The sequence below is a fragment of the Staurois parvus genome, unplaced genomic scaffold, assembly GCF_062004578.1.
Source record: "Staurois parvus isolate SC_StPar_1 unplaced genomic scaffold, SC_StPar_1.0 ptg000226l, whole genome shotgun sequence".
In the NCBI taxonomy this organism is placed as follows: domain Eukaryota; kingdom Metazoa; phylum Chordata; class Amphibia; order Anura; family Ranidae; genus Staurois; species Staurois parvus.
In genome coordinates, this window is record NW_028318022.1 from 4,956,085 (window position 1) to 4,977,909 (window position 21,825).

Genomic DNA, 21,825 nt, shown 5'->3' on the forward strand with positions numbered 1-21,825 from the left:
GCTCCCCATGGTTCATGGAGAGCTAACAAACTCATTAACTACTTATACACAGACATTAATTGAAATTTAAAAAGCAACAGATGTGGTAAATTAACCTTATTTTAATGATTTTAAAAAGAGCCAAGCAATCATATGATAATACATGGCTTCATATGATCCCAATCCTTAAATAAAAGACAGTTTTTTTACATGAATAGTGATAATTTCAATATAAATGCCAACATTTCATGATTTCTGCCAGGGTATGCAAACTTTTGAACACAAGTGTATGTGCAGTGATAGGAAAATTACCTTTTCTCATAGAAACTGGGAAAACTTTAGACCCTTCTAGGTGAGCTCGGGATATCTGCATTGGTTAGTACACTGTCGACGTGCATTATATATATATATATATATATTTATTTTTGCTTATTTTCATTAAAAAAAACATTAAAATAAAAACATATTTACATTTGCCAGATAGTTCAAGAATAGACACATCTTGGCCTCTATCATCTTTTATTGTTGCTTTATATTCCCCTTGATCTTTTTTTGTCAGCTGTAAAGACATAACATTTGTCAGCTGTTTTCATTTTACATTTAAGATAATCATGAAAGGCTATAGAATATCCATCTGTATACCTATAAAAAACAAAAGTATTGAGCTGTTTGAAAACAAGCTCTTGGCACAGTATACAGATCATGGTGAGGGTTTGCTTTCAAAATACTACCTTAGGAATGCGGAATATGCACACTCCTTGCTGCAGATCAGGAGCATCCAATGCTTCTGTTGGTATCTCATCTTTGTACCATTTAAACACTGTTTCCTTCTTTATATTTGCCACCTTTAAAAAAAACAAATACAAATGCATGTAAAGTATTTATTCCAGGCACTACCATTACCTCCTATAACCCAAAAACATATACAGTAGGTTCACCTGTCTTTCTTCCAGGTACTTGTGCTTCCTCCCATAACCAAAAGGTTACTGGTGCCTGATAAAAGTGTCCCTAGTGTATGTAAGTGTCTGTGACTGTGGTAGGAACAACACGCTGCAGTCTACAGTACTTCAGGTAGATGTACAGTAGGTGCTATATAAATACAGGAAATAAATCATGCTTCCAGAGAGAACCATTAAGGTGTGCTTTCACATTACTTGCTTACACTGCCTGGTATTTAGCAGACCTTTTATATTGTGTAAAATAAAAGGTCTGCTAAATAAAATAAGTAGCACAATTCTAGAGTACAAGGCCTAGGACCCTGAACTCAAAATGTGAGTATTTGAAATATATTATACGGTTTGTCACAAGGAACAATTACAGTGTAAATGTGAACTGTATCTAAGCCATGCCTCTTCTCTGGAATTCCTCCCAAAAAATACCAGTGCACTTTCTGGTATGCAAGAGGGCCTAGGCACTCCTGTGCATACTGCGTAATAGCTGCATATCTGTTGTGTGAATGTAAGGCACTGTTGCTCTAACTGCTAGTCTCACTAGCTTTGAAATAAAAATTGGAGCTGTCACTACTGTACTGCTCAATGTTTTACCTTCTGCATGCTCAAACCAAAATGCATTCACAAAGAGACACTGCACAACATGGCAGTAATGGGAAAAGATCAGATGCAGATCAGGCGACCACAAGCATAATTGGTGACTAGTCCTTTGCCCATAGCCTGCCTTGTTTGTTTTCAGCCCAGCTACCAGAATTCAGTTCCTCTTAAAGTCCAACTAATAAAATACAGTGGATTCCATATAGAATATCTGTATTTTATGGTTACATTACAAAACAACTTATTTTAATAGCTGGTGGCATTGAAGCTCCAAGTTCAGCTAAAAGCCAGTTTCATGAGGGTTTGTAGTAATTCAGAGAGCTGTCACAATTATTAACAGAGTATCTACTTTTCAGGTAATTTAGGCATGGTTGCCTTGTACCAAGCCCAAGTACAATCACTCGCTCCACTCTTCTCTGCTATTCTATGCTCACATAGTGCCGGACCCGAGCATGCTTACATCATCTCCTCTGCAAGTCAGACCATAAATATCCCTGCTTCTGTACTCCTTAAGTGCTCGATGATCTGGTAAGGTTTAGCTATCACACATAGGTGTACTGTGCCAGAGTACAACTGAATCATGCTCACTTGTTTAACGTGGACCAGGGCAGGGTACTCATATGAACTAGAAATTAGAGTCCAAATGTGCTTGGGCACAGTACATACAACTTAATGTGACTATACACCCTAATTCCATGCTAATAAGTAATATACTGTATTTTCTAGTTTGCAATCACTTCATTTGTAACAGATTATAAAATTATTGAGCTACATCTTGCATCATTGCCAGCAAGTAGTTACATAGTTAGTCTGGCTGAAAAAAGACAAAAGCCCATTCAGTTCACCCAAAAAAAAAGTTATAATCCTATACCGACAGTTTATCCAGAGGAAGGCAAAAAAACCCAGCAAAGCATGATGCAATTTGCTCCTGCTGGGAAAAAAATTCCTTCCTGATCCCCCGAGAGGCAATCGGATATTCCCTGGATCAACTTTACCTATAACTGTTAGTATCCAGTTAAATTCTGTGTATCTAAGGAACGATCCAGGCCTTTTTTGAAGCAATCCACTGAGCTGGCCAGAACCAGCCAACTCTAGTTAAATCACTCTCAGACTAAAAATGAAAATGAATGGTGCAGCACTAACTACAAAAATGAATAAAAATGAATGTATATCCATATAATCATAAAGTGCTAATAAATCAACAAATAAAAAATATACATATAACAATAAAGACTTGCACATGGTCTGATGCTGCCACATGGTTGGTCTGCCTGGTGGCTTTGTGGCATTTTTGTGGATCTTTTTATTACTCACTGGGATTGTGAGTATTATACCCTACAGAGTATCCTTATAAAAGGCAGAGGAGGAAGCATTTGGAGGCTGAACAGGAGACCGTTTATGATCCTTGGCTTTCTGGAGAGGTATTAGCCAGAGATATAAAGGATCCAGAGTGATCCTGAATGCTTGTTGGGCCCTTTTGGGTCACAGGAAGGAGGTGAGGAGGCACTGCAGCTGGAGTGGATTTAAAGTGTGTTGGCACTTGCACAAAGTGTTCACATTTAACACATTGCATGGTATTTTATCACGTTTTATCAGCACTTGTTACTTTATGGACTTATTAGTACTTGCTTTAAAAGGTTTTTTGATTATTACCAAGGACACTTAACACTAGTTTATTTCATTATATATTGTGTGTGTTTATCACTATTTTTAGGTCACTAAGGTGACCCATACACTAGTATTGTCCACTTTATATCGCGGTTCTGATTAGCACTTTATTGTTATATGTATATTTTTGGTTTGTTGATTTATTAGCACTTTATGATTATATGGATACACATTTATTTTTATTAATTTTTATTCAATTTTGTAGTTAGCGCTGCACCATTCATTTTCATTTTTTGTTCTGATTGGTATTATTATTGGGTGTTGGCCGCTATTGGTAAGGATATTTCCGTATCAGCGCAGGAGGATTTTTAGTTTTTCTTTTCACTCTCAGACTAAAATTGCCCTGTTGGTTTAGCCATATTCTCCTGATCATGAGATCTTTGATTTAAATAATGTTTAATGAATTTAGGGACAACGCTTGACTGCTGCATTCACACTACAACACTGGATTAGATGTTACCCTATGAATTAATTTTCAGTGCACAAATAAGATGTTGAAAAGTTGAATATATGTATATATATATAAATATATATATATATATATATATATATATATATATACACACACGCACTGTATTTGCGAATGCTCACATTACAACACTTTTTCTGGAACAAAAAAAAAAAACATTTTTGTGCAAGGAATTTATGACAGGCTATCTACATCAATATAAGAATACAGAAAACAATAGATATATTTCTTTAACAGAATGTGAGCAGTTAAGTGGTTAACCATACCTTGCAAACAAGCAGAACTTCACATTCCTCTGATACCTCCCAGTACAAATATTCCTGGAAATGGGGGCCTGTGCATTAGAGAAATTACACTTAGCAACAGAAACAGCTTTGGTTTGATCAGTATGTATGTGACAAGTACTCACTAAACTGATTGTAATTGTGTCCCCTAAATTGGGTCTGGTCTAAACCAGGTCTGTTTACTGGCTAACCACTGATACTTTTTAGATGGGTTTGCATGTTATTCCTGTGCATTCCTGTACCTTGGGCATACATAGCAAAATAGGGCTACAGGTAGTCAGTTTATTGTAACAACTTCGGACTTCAGACTGCTGATAGAGAATAAATAAATAAATTCAATATATGTGCTGTATGCTGCAACCACAGATGATGAACCCAACATATTTGAAAAAGGGTGGAAGGAGGCCCAATATGTAGAAGTCAGATAGAAGAAACAGTCTGATTCTGATTTAGAGTGGAAAGCAAATTCCCAGATGCCTCCCCAAATATGAACAGTAAAAGAGTATCTGGTTAAAGCAAAATTACTGCTACCACTGCCACTGCATAGAACAATAATGGGTGCCTCCATATTGTTTCATTATGTCAACCTGATATATTGTTCCCAGAGGTGGCAAACAGGATTACTAAGCCTCCCTGACTCCTATGCACTCCAACAAACATAATATCTGATCAAATCCTGCAAACTGCAGGATAGAAATTTTAAAAACCAGGTTATAGTCCTGTCGGCAACAAAACATGTAGAGATAACGGTATATCAGGAAGTCCAGCAATGGCTTTTACATTTTTTTGAGATAGCCTCTTTAAGCTTTACATGTTCATGATATTTACTTATTATTTAAAGTTCTCAGACTTAGTCTGCTCTTAGTAAAATTAATGATCTAGTTAGTCAACACAGATAAGTTGTGCAGCATTCGAAGTTAAACCCTTGCATCAGCACCTAACTTTTTAGAGCCACTAGTAAACATAACATATTGCATAATAGCAGCATCACATCAGAATGATGAACTATGTCACATTAATTCTGTGAAATATATGAATGATTACATTCTATAAAATGCCATGAAACTAATTTTAAAATGTTGGATATGATGAGGGTGTATGAAGCACTTTCATCAGAGCTATTACCATAAGGGAATGAAAAGACAGTACTTTTCCACTTTACGTTAAGTGTAATGGTGTGTGTTCAAATTCCATTTTAAATGATAAATTCCAGCAATTACTGAAGGAGAAACTCATAGCATAATTTTTTTTACGATTTACTGCAGTTGTGCCACTCTAATGAACCTGCCTCTTTAACGCAGGTATGATATGGATAACACTTTAACCCCTGCAACTAAATTGCAGGACACAATTTCATACTGTCTTCTGTTTATCATGTTTCATTATTAACAAGCCGTATATTGTGTGGTGCTGAATGCATGTTAATTGGAAGAGCAATTGTTGAACTGTAAAAATACAGCATTTTTACTAACGTAGATCATTTAATTGATGCAATACTTATTATTATTCCATTATACCTTGCTTTCTGATGTATTCCTTCCTCTGGAACTCAGCTTCAGCCAGTACTGCCTTGAAGGCTGTGAATGTAAAGATAAAATGCATTAGAACTAAGCAATGCACATAGATAAAAAAGCCCATTTAAGCATACAATGACAATTGATATAATACATACATTTTAGTTTTACTCTCAGAGAATAATAGCAAAGGCATTTTTGCATTACTAATGATTTACATTAACTTGTTGATACTACGGGACATTCCCATTTTTTAACACTTTTTTAAAAATGATACTGTAAACTATAAATTATACTGTAAACGGCAAAAACAATGTACACATTTATCTATTGGAGATATTTATAGCGCTGGTTATTTTTAAGCAGCATTTTACCAATGTAGACAAAAGCCAGTTTACCTATCAGCATGTCTTTGGAGTGTGGAAGGAAATCCAAACAAGTAGAGGGAGAATATTCTATGCAGATAGTGTCATTGAGGTTGGGATTCGAACCAATGACCATAGTGCTATAAGGCAGGAGTGCTAACCACTCTGTTAGTTTAAGGGAAAGAGGTTCCCGAGTGATATGGATAATAGAATAACTATACCACTACCAGTGACGGGACAAGGTCCTTTAGAGCCGTAAGGGCCAAAGGGCACCACAATGTATGAGCAGTGAACTACTTCAACAGTGTAGATTGCAGGTTCTGTTCTTTTTTATGCAGGAAGTGTTCAAGGCCACCTCCTTTGCCTATCCTTCAGCCTGGACCTGACTGCTACCCTACTTTACACAAAACAATAATATCTCTGTTAACCTATTTTAAAAAGGTTATAAAACTCCAAGCTATATTTTCAATGAAAAAAATAATATAAAGTGTGCTCAAAAGCCTAACTAAACTCTAAAAGTAATATATTGCAGCTTATCAATCTTTAAATGTGAAAGCTGCATGAATTGTCTTTAATTTAGGTATTTTTCTCTTTCCTTTCAGCCAGTGATCTGGGCAGTAACACACTTCCTGTCTTAGGGTGGCTCCACTCTATGGCGGACAAATGGAACCACCCTTGGAGATAAAAACATTAAAGAGTTTGATTTTTTTTTAAAGCTCCCTACAAAAGAGGATCAATACTACTTTCCTGTCTGGTGAGTAGTGAGTACTTTTTTTGTTGTCATGTAGAGCTATGGTACATCAAGAAACTTCAGAATTTGACACAACTGTGCTGTGGTTCCATCCGCCGGCCCTTACTTTACTACAGGACACAGTAGGGGCCAGCAGTTAGACCTACATCACAAAACAGGGAACCAGGCTTTTGCAGGGAGCTTTTTAGGTGACAGCATAGACTAATTGCCCAGTTTACATGAGATCATGCCAAGTTTTTATTTTCATTTACTGCTTTTTTAGGACAGGAAGTGAGGGGCAATCTCCCCAACAGAGATAAAAGCAGTTTTTTTTTTAGTAAAAAGTGATTTATTTGTTATCTTTCTAGGGAAACTTCAGGACGAGAAGTAAGGCATACTCTCAGAAGAAACATGCAAAAATGAAAATATTTTATCAGTGGTTCTAACTCTTCCCCATGCTGTTTTAGCTTAAAGAGGAACTTCACCCCAATCTAGCTATTTTTTATTCCCTGGTAATTGCTCCTGTATGTAAAAAAAATACACACTCACCAGTCCACAGAAACTAGCATTGTCCTCCTTCTAGTCCAATGTTTTTCTTTGTCACTGTGCTCCTTCTTAGCCAAAAATCTTGTGCATGTACAGGCACACTCCATCATCTATGGAACCTGGCAGAGCCAGATCTTCCCACATGTGAAGACACCAGGCCACACTGCCAGGTCCTATAGATACCAAGGCGTGTTTGCGCATGTGCAAGATCATGCTGCATATGTCATCCTTGCCCAATATAAGGATGCACACAGTTAAACATGTAAAGAGGGAGGAGAAGGAGTCAGAAGAGAAGGAGCCATAGTTATGGGTGATGGCCTGCTTTATGTTACATAAAAATCCTCACTGACTGTTTGTATGCCTATATACAACTCCACAACCAACGACTAGTTTCTCATGTAATTCTACAAGCTCATTCAAATGCATACAGATAATCATACCATCTCCAATGAGAACTAATGAAGACTGGTTCTTGGCTTTTCCATCATGAATTTGTACAGTGTATGTGCCCTCATTTTCAACTGTAAATCTGTCCATGACCATCTCAATAATTCCAGCAGACTTATCGAATTTTATACGGTGACTCTATAATATACAATGCAGAAAACAGTGTGACCATTCATATTTCAGGTTAAAATACAATCATAAAATAGAATCTTGTTCATCTCCGCCAATAGAATATATAAAGTATGATCATACTGATTTGTATGAAAGATCGCTTCCATATTTGTCCATGTAGTCTGCATACAAAAGATCACAATACAAAGGCCCACATACAAACTAGACATATATGAGAGCCTGTGTTTTATCTGTATGTTCTGACATATCTAATAACAATCTTGGTGCATTGGAAAGGACATTTAACCCTATATATCTTGTAGGAAGCCAGATAGCTGATCTCTGAAATGGTTGAAGTGTGTGTGTCTACATTTACAAAACTCACATATAGAAAAAAATGTATTTTCTGTCATTATAGCATTAAGTGATCATATTCAAGATTTTTTTGTTATAACATTTTCTTTCCTTTGATCATGCTGTTATATATTTTGATGTGATACTTAGGCAGCACATTACTCTAACATTAAAATACCTTTGCTGTTTGATACTGTGACATAAACAATGGTGAATATGAAACACTATAGATAGTGACATACATGGGATTGACAAATATTATACTGATACTTGACTTGCTAAGATAGGCAGCTTCTTTGAAAACCCAAAATTTAGTTTTTGGGTGTACAGTAAACAAAATGTGTGCACAGACAGAGAGAACAAATGTAAGAAGAATTGGGGGGACCCACATACCAGTCTATCAAAAAAGACTACTTACCATTTATAGGAAGACTTGTATTTTATAATAAACTTACAATTCTGTTTGAGTTTTAGTCTTAGACCTGCTGTACAGTATTAATACTTATATATCATAATGAAGAATTTAAGAATCTTTGTAGATGGCTACTAACTATTCTCCACTTAGGAGATGTCAAACCGAGCAGTGTTGCATGCCAACACAACCACAATGCTTGCGTGCAGCACACAACCTTCATTGATTCATAAAGTTAGCATTATTAGCAAGCATGTTGAAAAGGAAACAATTCTCTCATGAATTTCAATTAATGTGATAGAGCAATAATAAGATATCTTCCAGTTACCCAGTCGGATTCACTGTGGATGTTCTCAGTTATATAAGATAGCCTAGTTTATCTATCCATATTTGTCCCATAACTCTTACAGAGCACACCTTATCATTATGCTTTATTTATGTTTAATTCTGTCAGTAGTAATTTTAGTAGTGGACTTCCATAATGACTATAAATTGACATAACTATAGCACTCAAGCATAAAAAAGTAAATGTTACTGATTATAGAATGCTTTATTTCTATACTGATTTCTACACTTTTTTTGTGCCCATTTTCACAATAATATTTCAAGGCTTCAAAATATGACACTGTGATTCTTTATTTAATGGATTGTGACATGGATTAATGAACTCATTCATCTCCAAATAATACCACATAAAACATTTTCCAAGGCATTCTAATGTGTAAGTAATTTTGTATGGTAGGACTTCAGATAGATGCAGCAAACTACTCGCCATCCTTATTAATTTACAATGACCAGGCTATCTATATTTAGAGAGCTTTGTTATGCCAATAAGTTTGTAGAACTGATCTAATTAATGATGCATTTATAAGAACTCAAAGGTATAATATCCTCTGCACAACAAAACAGTCTTTCCAACTAAAGCACTTTATGCAAGAAATTCACATTGTGTTACAAAAAAGAGGCATTGCTTTAGGGGAAAGAAAACAATAATCATATCTACTCCTTAAGGGGGAACACAAATATATTTAGAGATTATGTAACAGATCAATATTAGCTCCAGTGTATTATATAGATCAAAATCCAAATACCTGCACACCTCCTTTTGGCAAAGAAGATATTACAATAATCTTTTGCCGATACTGCTGTACATTAACTGATTACATTGTAAAAAGATGTTGGATTTTGGAAAACTGGATTAATTTGATTCTGCTACTTTGCAACTGTGATGTGAGTCATCAGATTATCCTGAAAGCAATTGGTGTAATTCTTCTTAAGGGACCCATATCCCATTCCATTGCAATAAGCTATGATATTAAGAGGATGCAAGATATGTGCAGAGAAACAGCATTTTTTTATTATGGTATATTGAAAGTCTTTTAAAGTGATATCAGCAGGGAAAAGGAAGTATACACACCTCGCTGTCTTTAATCTCCACATCATTCACAACAAACCGGTAGTTTGTTTCTGCAGAGAGGTGTTGGGATTCAATCCAGAAGCGTACTCTGCCTTTTTCCAATATTTCATAAGTCAGTTCTGATTTAAGAGGAATAGCTAAAAGAGGGAACAAATTGTGCTTGTTTATACATGTAGAACTACTTCCATACACAATGGCATCTATGTATGTCATAACATAAAGAAAGAAATGGGTAGACTCTCTATAACAGTGCAGTGATCAGGAATTTGTAATCACTGTAGTGGCACATAATGGTCCTCTCCCATCAGGTAACCATACACAGCTAGATGCAAATAACTTTAGTGCCAACATGTAGCATATAGGGATATGCGGGGTAGATATGGGTATATAAATCTACATCTGTGGAATGAAGATGTTTCACTTATGAGCAGAATATTTCAAGCACTGTCAGGGCACCCTGGAGAAGGATTCTTTTAGAAAGAAGATGAAACTCTACAACAGGCATTCTTAAGGACATGTAAGGATATGGGTGTTTCATATGGCCTCATTTACGTTTACTTAATTATTTCCTGTAGTGGTATGTACCACCATATTTTAAAGCTGTTTAAAGAGATGAGCTTACCATACAATGTTCTAACCACAATCATAAAAATATTTATTGAGAAGATTTCTAGTACAAAGGATTGGGTTAAATCTGCAATATTTTGTTACAGCCCAAAGCGCCATAATAATTGTGTGATATACTAAAGTAGTTCACCTTTGTCCACTCTTCTGCATCCACTTCTTTGTATTCTACAAAATAGCCTGTAACAGGGCTGCTTCCTGAATATACCGGGCCTTTCCAAAGAATCCCTTTCCCCATCCCCACCTGGGAGTACCCAGCTCCCTTGCCTATTAGCTTTTTAAAATGAAGGAAATACATTTTTAACCGCTTAAGGACCACCCTACAGCAGATATACAGCTACAGGGTGGCACCTGTGGGCAATATCACATATATATACGTGATTTTGCATTTCCGGGTAGCGGGCACGCACATGCCACGAACGCACCTTACCTGCATCGACCATTTGCGGCCGCAGATGTCAATCACTGAGTCCCAGCGCCCGGTGATTACCAACAATCACCGACAGGGAGGAAGACTGTTTTGTTTACAAACAGTCTTCCTTCCTGTCAGCTCGAGCACACTGCTCAGAATGGCTGTGCACAGCACAGCCATCCTGATCAGTGTGTTTACAGTAAAGCACCCCCCCTGCCCCCTAGTAAAACACTCCCAGCACATAGTTAACCCTTTAATCACACGTCACATTAACCCCTTCCTCCCCAGTGCCATTAGTACAGTGTCAGTGCTTTTTTTTACTAGTAGAAAAAAAAAATCCCAGTATCTATACTGCCATTTGTAAACGCTATAACTTTCACGTAAACCAATTAATTTACATGTAATGGGATTTTTTTTTTAGCTAAGACATGTAGCAGAATACATTTTGGCCTAAATGTATGACGAAATTAGATTTTAAAATTTTTTTTACTGGACACGTTTAATAGCAAAAAGTCCAAAATATTGTTGTTGTTTTTTCAAAATATAGCGCAAAAAATAAAAAACGCACAGGCAATCAAATATAACCGAACAAAAACTCAATTCGTCAGAAAAAAAGGTTATAAATTTCATTTGGGTGCAGCGTTGCATGACCACACAATTGTCAGGCAGGGGGGTAAATCCTCTGGAGGGCAAGTGGTTAAAATTTCCCTCCAATTCACCTATTGACTCCTATTCAAAGAGGTTCACATTAATGTTCAAAATTTGCAGATGTTTGAATGTGTTCGCCATACATGCCTTCAAATTGAACCCAAGTAGAGATTTGTTCACCACTTATTCTGACATTTCTTCACAGCAAAGACATTATAACAGAAAAAAGAAGTTCTACTTACTTGGATTCCTAATTTCATGGCTTAGAGCCATCAGGCGTTCAAGTTCTAGGATGTAAATTAAATAAAATAGTTTACATTCATAGTTAATTACTATGTCTTAAAAACTATTATATCTTATATCATATAACTGAGGAAATATTTACAAGTAAATGTGAGTTTAATGTTTTTAATTTCATATATTGCATTCCATAATAATGTTTCCAGCTTTACTTTGCAGTATGTTGCATTAAAATACTAGTGATGTATAATGGCAAAGATTTTCAGAATCACAATTATCATAGGATAGCATTAAATTTAGATTTGGTCATAGTGTCAAAAGGCAATGCTCTTACCATCTGCATCCAGCACAAAGCTAGATGATATGCCCTCAGTATCACTAACTGCCACTGAGTATGTACCCAAATCCTCCTTGTCTGGGTTTTTAAAGAAGAGTTTGGAACTGAAAACAAAAGAAGAACAAAAGTAATAACACATCCCCAATGCACAAGAGTTACATTCAGGGCATAATTTGGTTAGAAATAGAGACATACTTTTCTCCAATAGTTTCAGCTTTGAATTTTTGGTCATCACTAATTTCTTCATAAGATTTGCACCAGGTAAACTGAGATGCTTCAGTGATTTCAGTGCAATTGTATGCAAGGTAAATATTACCTTCTTCATCTACACCAGCAGTGATCTCCTGGACACCTGGTGTAAAAGAAAAATGACAGTCAGTGATCCCTAAACAATTCTACCAACAAAAAGTGACAATCAAGAACAGAATCTACATGTGGTCCAAAACTTGGTTTATATTTTTTTTAAACAAAGAGATATAATAAAAGATCAGTTTTAATGGATGTACATGTCATTTAGCTAAGTAGGCAAATTAGAAAGATAGTTGATTACTCTTAATTTATGTAAAGCTATTTACACTGACATGCAATGACATGCATAAAGCAATATGAACTTTTATTATTTGTTATTGTGTTGTGTTTGCTCCTTTTAGTTTTTGAAATACCATAGACACATACCTGGTCTTGCATGGACAAATACTGGCTCTGAGCTATCAGATGGTCTACCAATTCCTGAAGCATTAACAGCTCGGATTTGGAAAATATATGTTTTTCCTTCTTCCAGTTCTTTCACCTGGACATCACCATAAAATTAAGCTTTAAATTAAAGAACAACTCTATTAAAGTTTAAAAAAGTACATTTACTTGTTTTTATTTCTTCGAAAGTTATCAAACAATGTTGAATGAGCCACTGTTACCTATATTCTCTTGATGTGATTCACCATATCCCTCATGAAAGTTAAATTAAGGCCTGCAGTATATGCTGTATTAACTGATGTGGCGTGAAGGGGCGTATATGAAGGGCATACACAAGCATGGGAGCTAAGGAGAGTTGTCACTATCTTGATGACATTCTTTAGTAGCCCAGAAGGCTCTAAAAAGCTCTTTTTTTCTATCTAGTCATTATAGCACAGCAGGGGTATGTAAAACTTAACAATATAAGCCCAAAAAGAAGAAAAAATTCTAGTTCTTAGTAAAGCACATTAAAGAATCAGGCCTTAAAAGCATCACTTTACAAATCCTCCCACAATTCTGTATAAGTGTTTTTTCTGTACATTTAGCTGATTAGCTGGTTGCAACATCAGGACACTGAACAAATGCAATAAAAATGCTGATATTTTTGTGTTTAGATCATATTATGCATACAATAAATGATAGCTCTGTTGTGCTAACTATAATTGGATTATGTCTAGACAAATAGGAAAACTGACTGACCAATATACAGAAAGCCAGAATCTGCCGTTAAACTACTAACATGGACACAAATGGTTTAGAAAAGCCAAATGTCAAGGTCCTACCTTTTCCCAGAGGTTATGTTACTCCATGTGCTGGCATCCATCTTGGATTTATGCTGAGCATGGTGGGAAGCTTTTATGCCTTCAGGTCTCTGAGGTCCATCCCCCAGAGGGGTGTGGCTGAGTACATATAAGCCTGTGATCCGCACATGCTCTTTGCACTTGTGTCTTGTGTCTTGGTCTTGCTACAGCTCTGTGTATATGCTCGTGACTCTTCTGGTATTTGACTCGGCTTGTGACTAGACCATTCTCTGTGTTTTCCTTCGATCTGACCTTCCCTTGCTGAACCCGGCCCGTGACCTGTGATTCTCTGTCTACTGTTCTGTACTGTTTTGTCCCGTTGTTGTTGACCCAGCTTGCCTGACTACGCTATTGTCATTCTCACCAGCTACACGCCATTGGCGGCGGCCATTACCGCAGCCGGGGTGTCTCGGGGGCCGCGACCTGGTTCCTGGCTGCGTCAAGTCCATCCCCACCATCAGGGGCCCTGGTGAAGGGCAGCCTGGGACTTAGACTCCGCTCCCTGAGGGACTTCGGTCTGTTGGTGGTGGTTGTTGTCAGCCAGTGCATTACCCTGCCACTAGGCCTACCTGTCCGTTCCACAGCCCTGCCCTGACACCAAATATGTTTTCAGCATACAATAATCCAACATTCACTGGAACTGTCTATCAGGTATACCTTTAGGTAGCGGTTTGCTGTTGCAGTCTGGTTCACCCTTGTCCACTCTTCTGCATCAACTTCTTTGTATTCTACAAAATAGCCTGTAATAGGGCTGCTTCCTAAATATACTGGTTCTTTCCAAAGAATCACAAGAGAAGTGTTTCTGACTTCACAGAATGTAAGATCATATGCTGGTCCTATGATAATAAGAAAACAGTGCAAAATATGAATTTGTCTTTTTATTGCTGATAAAATTACATCTACTGCGAACTGAGGGGCATCTGTGTGGTGTGGTTTACCCATGCAAGGTACAAATTCAACAGGTTCACTTCAATGGTGGCCCATCAACTACACATTCACACCTGCCTTTCACTATCAGATATGGGTTAGCATGTGACTCACTACCCAGTGTACAAGGTGATGCTTGGTAACTGGCAGTACAAGTACCCAATGATGTCACATAGGTGTAGGAAGAGAGTCTCAACTCTCTCTCTCTCTCTCGTTACTGACTGAAAAAATTAAGGTGGCATATCTATAACAGAGTTGGCTGGGGCTCCACTTAAGATGACATATTGTGGCAACCTTGCCCCAAACTATGCACGGTCTTCAATTAAATTAACAATAGTCTCCACATAGTATATGGGGTTGATTTTCTAAAAGAAAAAAGGGCTGTTCACTTTTCCTTAAGTTTAATAAATGAAGTGAAGCTCTGCCAACTTCCATCATCCAATCATGTGCAATCAAAAGTACTGCTTTTTTTTCATTGCATATAAAAGTTGTTTTTTTGCAAACTGAGTTTTTACCACATTCACAAACTAAGGAAATCATCCGTTGCAAAGTGGAAATTCTCTTTCAAAGTGAATGAACCTAATTACATTATGTAAATTGGGAACATTCTGTCCAAAAATGAAATATGTGTATAAATCATGAACTGGACTAAATTTAGAGATAAGTCCCACAGAAGAGTTGAGCAACACAAGTATTTAATTACATACACATCTTTCTGTTATATGCGATATTAAACATAGTTTTACTAGAATACATATGCTAGAAGGCTTTGCAGTGAGACCTATGGCATAATAGAACTAACACCCACTATAGGTAGCAAGTGTATTATATCTATGAAGTGATCCATAATATGTTCCTTATACAAGCTATTTAAGGCCAAGTGTAATTTTTAATGCACTATCCAAATTCTGTAACCTCAAACACACACAGAATAACCACAATGATGTTTTGTCACATGAACCTGAGATAGCCAATATACATTATGGCACCTCGGTGCAAATTACAGCACCCTTATCTTTTAAGCTACCTGACCTCCTATTTATTTGCAAATTCAATGTGTTTCCTTTTCTCACCAAAACTAGATTTTAGGTTGAAATTGAAATAGCTGTATCAGGTTGTGATATCTTTTTATCTATTTTTTTGGCAGAAAATAAACCTGGAAATAACCATCTCAGTGTCATGAAAATATCACTCTGGGAAATGGAGTTCCTTAGTTTGCCAGCAATATATCATAAAAAATAATATATTGTATTTTCTTACATAGACACATATAAATTGTTGACATACATTATGCAGTAATAGAGAATTTTTTTTTCTGATGCAGAATATCAATATATAGAGATAAAAAAGAAATGAACATGCTACTAGACTATTCCATATTCACACCAATGTTCTCATGGAATTTCCAGGTATGATAAAGGTGGGTGTATATTTTGCTCTGTAATGTATTGAATTAAGTATTTTAATCTCTCACAAAGCTGCATCTGATACATAAAATATATGTAGCTGTTTGTTCATTGTCACAAGAGTACCGATATTACTTTCTGAGCTAAATCCAATGTACTTGAAGTATACAGAAATGGAAATTTTAGATGGAAGATAACATTTAGAATTCACTGTATATTTGACATTTTTTCCAACAACTGAACAATGCCTTCTATATTTAAAAAAAATATCTTAGGACAAGGAGAGCTACAGCATATGACCTTCAAAAGCTAAACTCCATGGAAGCAGCGAAATACATACAAGTGGACTGTTTAACCTGCCTTCATAATTCTGAACAGACAGTTTTGTGACCTAAGAACCCAAGTCAGACAGCAGCAGGTCTTTCACCTCTGCTGGAGCAGCAGCACAGATCAGGATAAAAAAAAGACTGATTGAGCTTTTAATCCTGCCCTGCACAACCGAAGTCCTTCTTTACAGAGATATAGAGAACTCTGACATTTTAAAAAATCCAGGCAGTTAAACTAGAAGCATTTATTTTAAAAATGTTATACTTTTTAATGAATATACACATTTATTGGTGTTTGTGTATCTACCTAAAGTTTAGCTTTAATTCAATGACTTTATCTGATTTGGGTCCTTTTATGTTCCAACTTGGAAGATTCCCCAGTAGTGATTGTCTGAAAACAACTGGGATTTGTTAAAGCAGGGTTTGCAAACATGACTAAAAGTTTGGGTACCAAATCTCATCCACAATGAAGTCAATGGGAGCTGAATGTTAAAAAAAAACCTCTTCCAGCCATTTTCTAGACTAACAGGCAAGGGATTTTCAAACAAATGGCATGGGAGGCTGGGGATTGCCATGGGTAACATGCACCAAAAAATAAGTTAAAAATAATTTGTTTGGCTGGGAGTGGTGATTTTAGTATTACTTACAATAAAACATTAAAAATGTAAAAGTCTATTACCCACTAGAAGCCAAAGTCAATTTTGAAAATTCTGTCATAAATGTAAAAATCAGCATTTTTTTGCTAGAAAATTACTTACAACCCGCAAACATTAAATAGATAGATAGACAGAACAATATATATATATATATATATATATATATATATTTATTATTATTATTATTTTTATTATACAGGATTTATATAGCGTCAGCAGTTTGCTCAGCGCTTTACAATATAACGGGAGACAATACAGCAACAACACAGTTCAATACAAGAGGGATAGGAGGGTCCTGCTCCTTGGAGCCTACAATCTAGGAGGGAGGGGCTAGTGGTACAAAAGGTAGTAACTGTGGGGGATGGACTGGTTGGAAGAGTAGAAGATTCCATTATTAGCTGAGGGCAGGATAGGCTTCCCTGAAGAGATAGGTTTTCAGAGATCGCCTAAAAGTGAGCAGAGTAGGCTATAGTCTGATAAATTGGGGTAGAGAGTTCCAGAGGATGGGGGAAGCTCTGGAGAAGTCCTGGAGATGAGCATGAGAGGAGAAGACAAGGGAGCTAGAGAGTAGGAGATCTTGCGGGAAGTGGAGAGTACGGTTTGGGTGATATTTAGAGACAAGATCGGTGATGTAATTTGGGGCAGAGTTATAAATGGCTTTATACGTTATTGTTAATGTTTTGAATTTTATCCGTTGGGCAATGGGAAGCCAGTGGAGGGATTGGCAGAGAGGGGTGGCAGATACCGAACCGTTAGTAAGGTGGATGAGTCTGGCAGCAACATTCATGACAGACTGAAGAGGGGATAGCCTGCAATTAGGTAGGCCCATGAGGAGGGAGTTACAATAGTCAAGGCGAGATATAACAAGGGAGTGAATAAGTTGCTTAGTGGTTTTCGAGGTTAGGAACGGCTGTATCTTGGAGATGTTGCGGAGGTGAAGTCTTCAAGATTTGGACAGTGATTGGATCTGGGACTGAAAGGACAGATGGGAGTCTAGAATTACACCTAGTACCATGTTATGAGGGGAGGGACTGATGATTGTGTTATTGATCTTGATGGAGAAGTCAGGGGAGGGGGCACGGGCTGGGGGGAATACTAAGAGCTGAGTTTTGGAAAGATTGAGTTTGAGGAGGTGGAGTGACATCCATGCCGATATGTCACTTAGTAGGTTAGTAATGTGAGAGGAGACTGAAGGGGTGAGGTGAGGGGTAGAAAGATAGATTTGTGTGTCATCAGCATAGAGATGGTACTTAAAGCCATGGGAGTTTATCAAGTGACCAAGGGAGGAGGTGTAGATTGAGAAGAGAAGGGGTCCAAGGACAGAACCTTGAGGGACCCCTACAGAAAGAGGGAGTGAAGAGGAGGAGGCAGCATTATAGGTAACGCTGAAGGAGTGCTGCGATAGGTAGGAGGAGAACCAGGAGATAGCAGAGTATCTGAGGCCAAGAGAGTGGAGTTTTTTGAGGAGGAGGGGATGGTCAACCGTATCAAAAGCCGCAGAGAGGTCAAGTAGTAAGAGTACGGAGTAGTGGCCATTGGTTTTAGCAGTTATTAGATCATTAGTGAGTTTTAGTAGGGCAGTTTCAGTGGAGTGTAGTGAGTGCAAGCCAGGCTGTAAAGGGTCAAGAAGGTTGTTGTCGGTGAGGTGGGATCTCAGGCGATTGTAGACTAAGCGTTCTAGAATTTTAGAGGTAAATGGTAGCAGGGAGATGGGTCTTAAGTTGTTCAGGGTGGTGAAGTCCAGGGAGGGCTTTTTAAGTATGGGAGTGATGTTTGCATGCTTTAGAGGGGAGGAGAAGGCACCAGTAGAGAGGGAAAGATTAAAGATGTGAGTGAGGGAGCATAGGATAGAAGAAGAGGGTGACCGTAGTAGTTGTGAGGGGACAGGATCCAGGGGGCAGGTAGTGAAACGGGCTTCTGAGAAAACTTTAGTGACCTCTTTGGTAGTAGCAAGGTCAAAAGAGGAAAGTGTTGAGGGAGGTTTAGTATAAGGTATGCTAAGTGGGATGGATGTCTGTGCAGTGGCGATGCCCCTACGAATTGCATCAATCTTATTTTTGAAATGATTTGCAAACTCATGAGCAGTGAATGAGGTACTGGGTGGAGGTGGAGAAAGTAGAGAGTTAAAAGTAGAGAAGAGACGACGAGGACTGGATGACAAGGTATTAATAAGAGTGACAAAGTAGGCTTGTTTGGCAGCATGAAGGGAGTAATTGTATGTTAAGAAAGCAGATTTATATAGGGTGATGGCTTGTTGAGATTTGGTTTTACGCCACAATCGCTCCAGCGCATGACTATGTCATTTAAGATTTCTAGTGTCGTCAGTCTGCCAAGGTTGTAATGGTCGGGCCCTGATGCTTCGTGTTGTTAGAGGAGCAAGTGAGTCTAATGTGGATGAAAGCAAGCTGTTGTAGACAGCAGTGGCCAGGTCAGGTCAGGGCAAAACAGGGGAGAGATTCTGTCATAGAGGTGGTCAGTTGCAGAGTGGAAAGAAGCAGGGTTCAAGCTGTGAAGGTTTCTGCGGGTAATTGTTTGCTGCTTGGAAGGATAGCTGTTTGAACACGAGTACACTGTGAAGGTGATGAGATTGTGATCAGAGAGAGGAAAGTAGGTGTTTGTGAGGTTGTAGGGAGTGCAAATACGGGAGAAAACAAGGTCTAATGTATTCCCATCAGAGTGAGTGGAGGACTGTATACATTGTGCTAATGCAAAAGATGAGGCTATGTTGAAGAGTTGGGATGTAGCCGAGTTGTTGGCATTAATAGGGATGTTAAAATCTCTGAGAATGACAGTGGGTAGTTTAGAGGAGAGAAAGTAGGGCAGTCAAGCGGAAAAATCATTAAGAAAGCGGGACACCGGTCCAGGAGGCCAATAGATCACTGCAATCCTCAGAGAAATATATATATATTTTTTTTTTCTTTCTTCTTATTATTATTTATTTTAAGCAGAGGCCCTAGAGAGTAAAATGGTAGGTGTTGTTTTTTTTTTTTTTTGTCACACGGTAGTTGTGCAATGGTTTTTCAAACACAATTTTTTTGGGGGAAAAATACACTTTAATTAATTTTTAATACAAGCACTATATATTACCCAATTTATTTTTGTAAAATGTAAAATATGATGTTACACCGAGTAAATAGATATGAAACATGGCATTCTTTAAAACTGCGCACACCTGTGTAACATCGACAAACAATGGTACTTTAAAATACCCATAGGTGACATTTTAAAAGCCTTTACAGGTTACCAGTTTAGAGTTACATAGGAGCTCTGGCCCTACAATTATTGCTCTCACTCTGACATTCATATTGCTACCTGTGTGGTGCGATCACTTTTACAAATGTGTGCAGTCTGCTGTGTGCATTCGCCTTTTTATTCCATATGAGCACAGGGATGCAGAAGCGTTTAAAAAAAAAAAATTGTATTAATATTTTTTTTTTATGTTTTTATTGTACCTTTATTGCTACCACAAGAAATGAACAACATCTGTGACAGGTCCTCTTTATGGAAAGATCTGGGGTCTATTAGACCCCAGATCTCTCTTCTGACCTCCAAAGCAGCAAATCAAATCAAGATTGGTTTGATCTGCTGCTTCACAAGTCAGCAATGACTTGTAAACGAAAAAGCTGAAACTAGAAATGACAAAATTATTTCTGCTTCCAGTTTCTGATATCACACAGTAGGAGGAACAACATCAGTTCCTCCCACTGTGTCCAGAGAAGTCAATGCCAACATTTCCATCTGTAATGGGCTCCCTGATTGGTGAAATCCCCATTCCGCCACCTGTAAAAGTAATCCAGCGGCTGTATAGCTGCTAGGAATACTTTTACCTGAAAGGGAATTGATCACTGTAAAACAATTATACTGGGAACATGGTTCTAGCCTAAACCATGATCAGGTATAACCACTTTAATATGAGGCTGCATACAGTATATGCTTACAGCGGTAGTGAAGCTGTTAAACAAATATCTTTGAGATGTCCTGACCTTGTCTACTGCACACCTATGTGATCTGTACAACCTACTTCAGCAACACTGACATTTACAGAGAAAAAAAAGTGTGTTTAAACTGCCAGCAAAATGACAGCTCCTGGCCACTTGATTCTGTTAATAAACAAAGCAGCCTGGGATTTCATTCATCTGTACCGGACCCCCACACACAAAAAACAAAATGGCATAGAGTTCCCTCTCTAGTTCATAGCAGCCCCCTCAAATTACATTATATGGATATTAAGAAAGAACTCCAAGCACAAATTGAAAAAAAAATCCGTACCAGAACCCTATCTGGTCATACAGCCTGGAAGGCCAGAAAACAGGGGGGGGGGTGCAGCATACCTTCCCCTTAGCAATCTACATGCCCTGAACTGAAAAATCCAGAATACACTATGGCATCTCCATGCATCAGAATGCAATTCATTACGGTGAGCCTGAAACTCCCTGGGTAGTATAAACTACTGTTAATCACCATCCAAGATAATTAACTGTGTTTGCAAAGTTACAGTGGGGAGGAGGCAGAATCTAGACAGTACCCATACCTTTCAATCTAGCTGACCTCCTACTAACAAATTCAACATGTTTCCCTTTCTCATCAAAACTAGGTTTTAAGTTGAAAATTGAATAGTTGTGCCAGGTTGTGATCAAATCTTTTTTACATAAAATAACCTGGAAATAACCATTTCAATGTCATGAAAATAATACTCTAGAGATTAAGTTCCTTGCTGTGCCAGCATTATATCATACAAAATAATATATTGCAGTTTTTAATGCAGAAACAAATAAAATGTTCACATACATTATACAGTAGGAGAGCATTTTTATGATTCAGAATACCATGTTGATGAGGACAAGGGCCTCTTCCCCACAACCCTGGCCTGGTGG

At 37.6% G+C, this 21,825-nt stretch overlaps 1 protein-coding gene across 2 annotated transcripts in view; it reads right to left on the reverse strand.

The window, feature by feature from the left end:
* MYOM2 (myomesin 2) overlaps positions 1 to 21,825 on the reverse strand; it is a 178,996-nt gene that overhangs the window by 35,755 nt on the left and 121,416 nt on the right. For both annotated transcript variants that reach the window (XM_089679521.1, XM_089679520.1), the window contains 11 exons: positions 14,294 to 14,472; positions 12,780 to 12,894; positions 12,300 to 12,456; positions 12,102 to 12,208; positions 11,770 to 11,814; positions 9,844 to 9,980; positions 7,543 to 7,687; positions 5,465 to 5,524; positions 3,930 to 3,997; positions 711 to 824; positions 451 to 538 (listed from right to left, as the gene is read on the reverse strand). In XM_089679521.1, the coding sequence (XP_089535647.1) occupies positions 451 to 538; positions 711 to 824; positions 3,930 to 3,997; positions 5,465 to 5,524; positions 7,543 to 7,687; positions 9,844 to 9,980; positions 11,770 to 11,814; positions 12,102 to 12,208; positions 12,300 to 12,456; positions 12,780 to 12,894; positions 14,294 to 14,472 (1,215 nt within the window). The remainder of the gene's footprint in view (positions 1 to 450; positions 539 to 710; positions 825 to 3,929; positions 3,998 to 5,464; positions 5,525 to 7,542; positions 7,688 to 9,843; positions 9,981 to 11,769; positions 11,815 to 12,101; positions 12,209 to 12,299; positions 12,457 to 12,779; positions 12,895 to 14,293; positions 14,473 to 21,825) is intronic.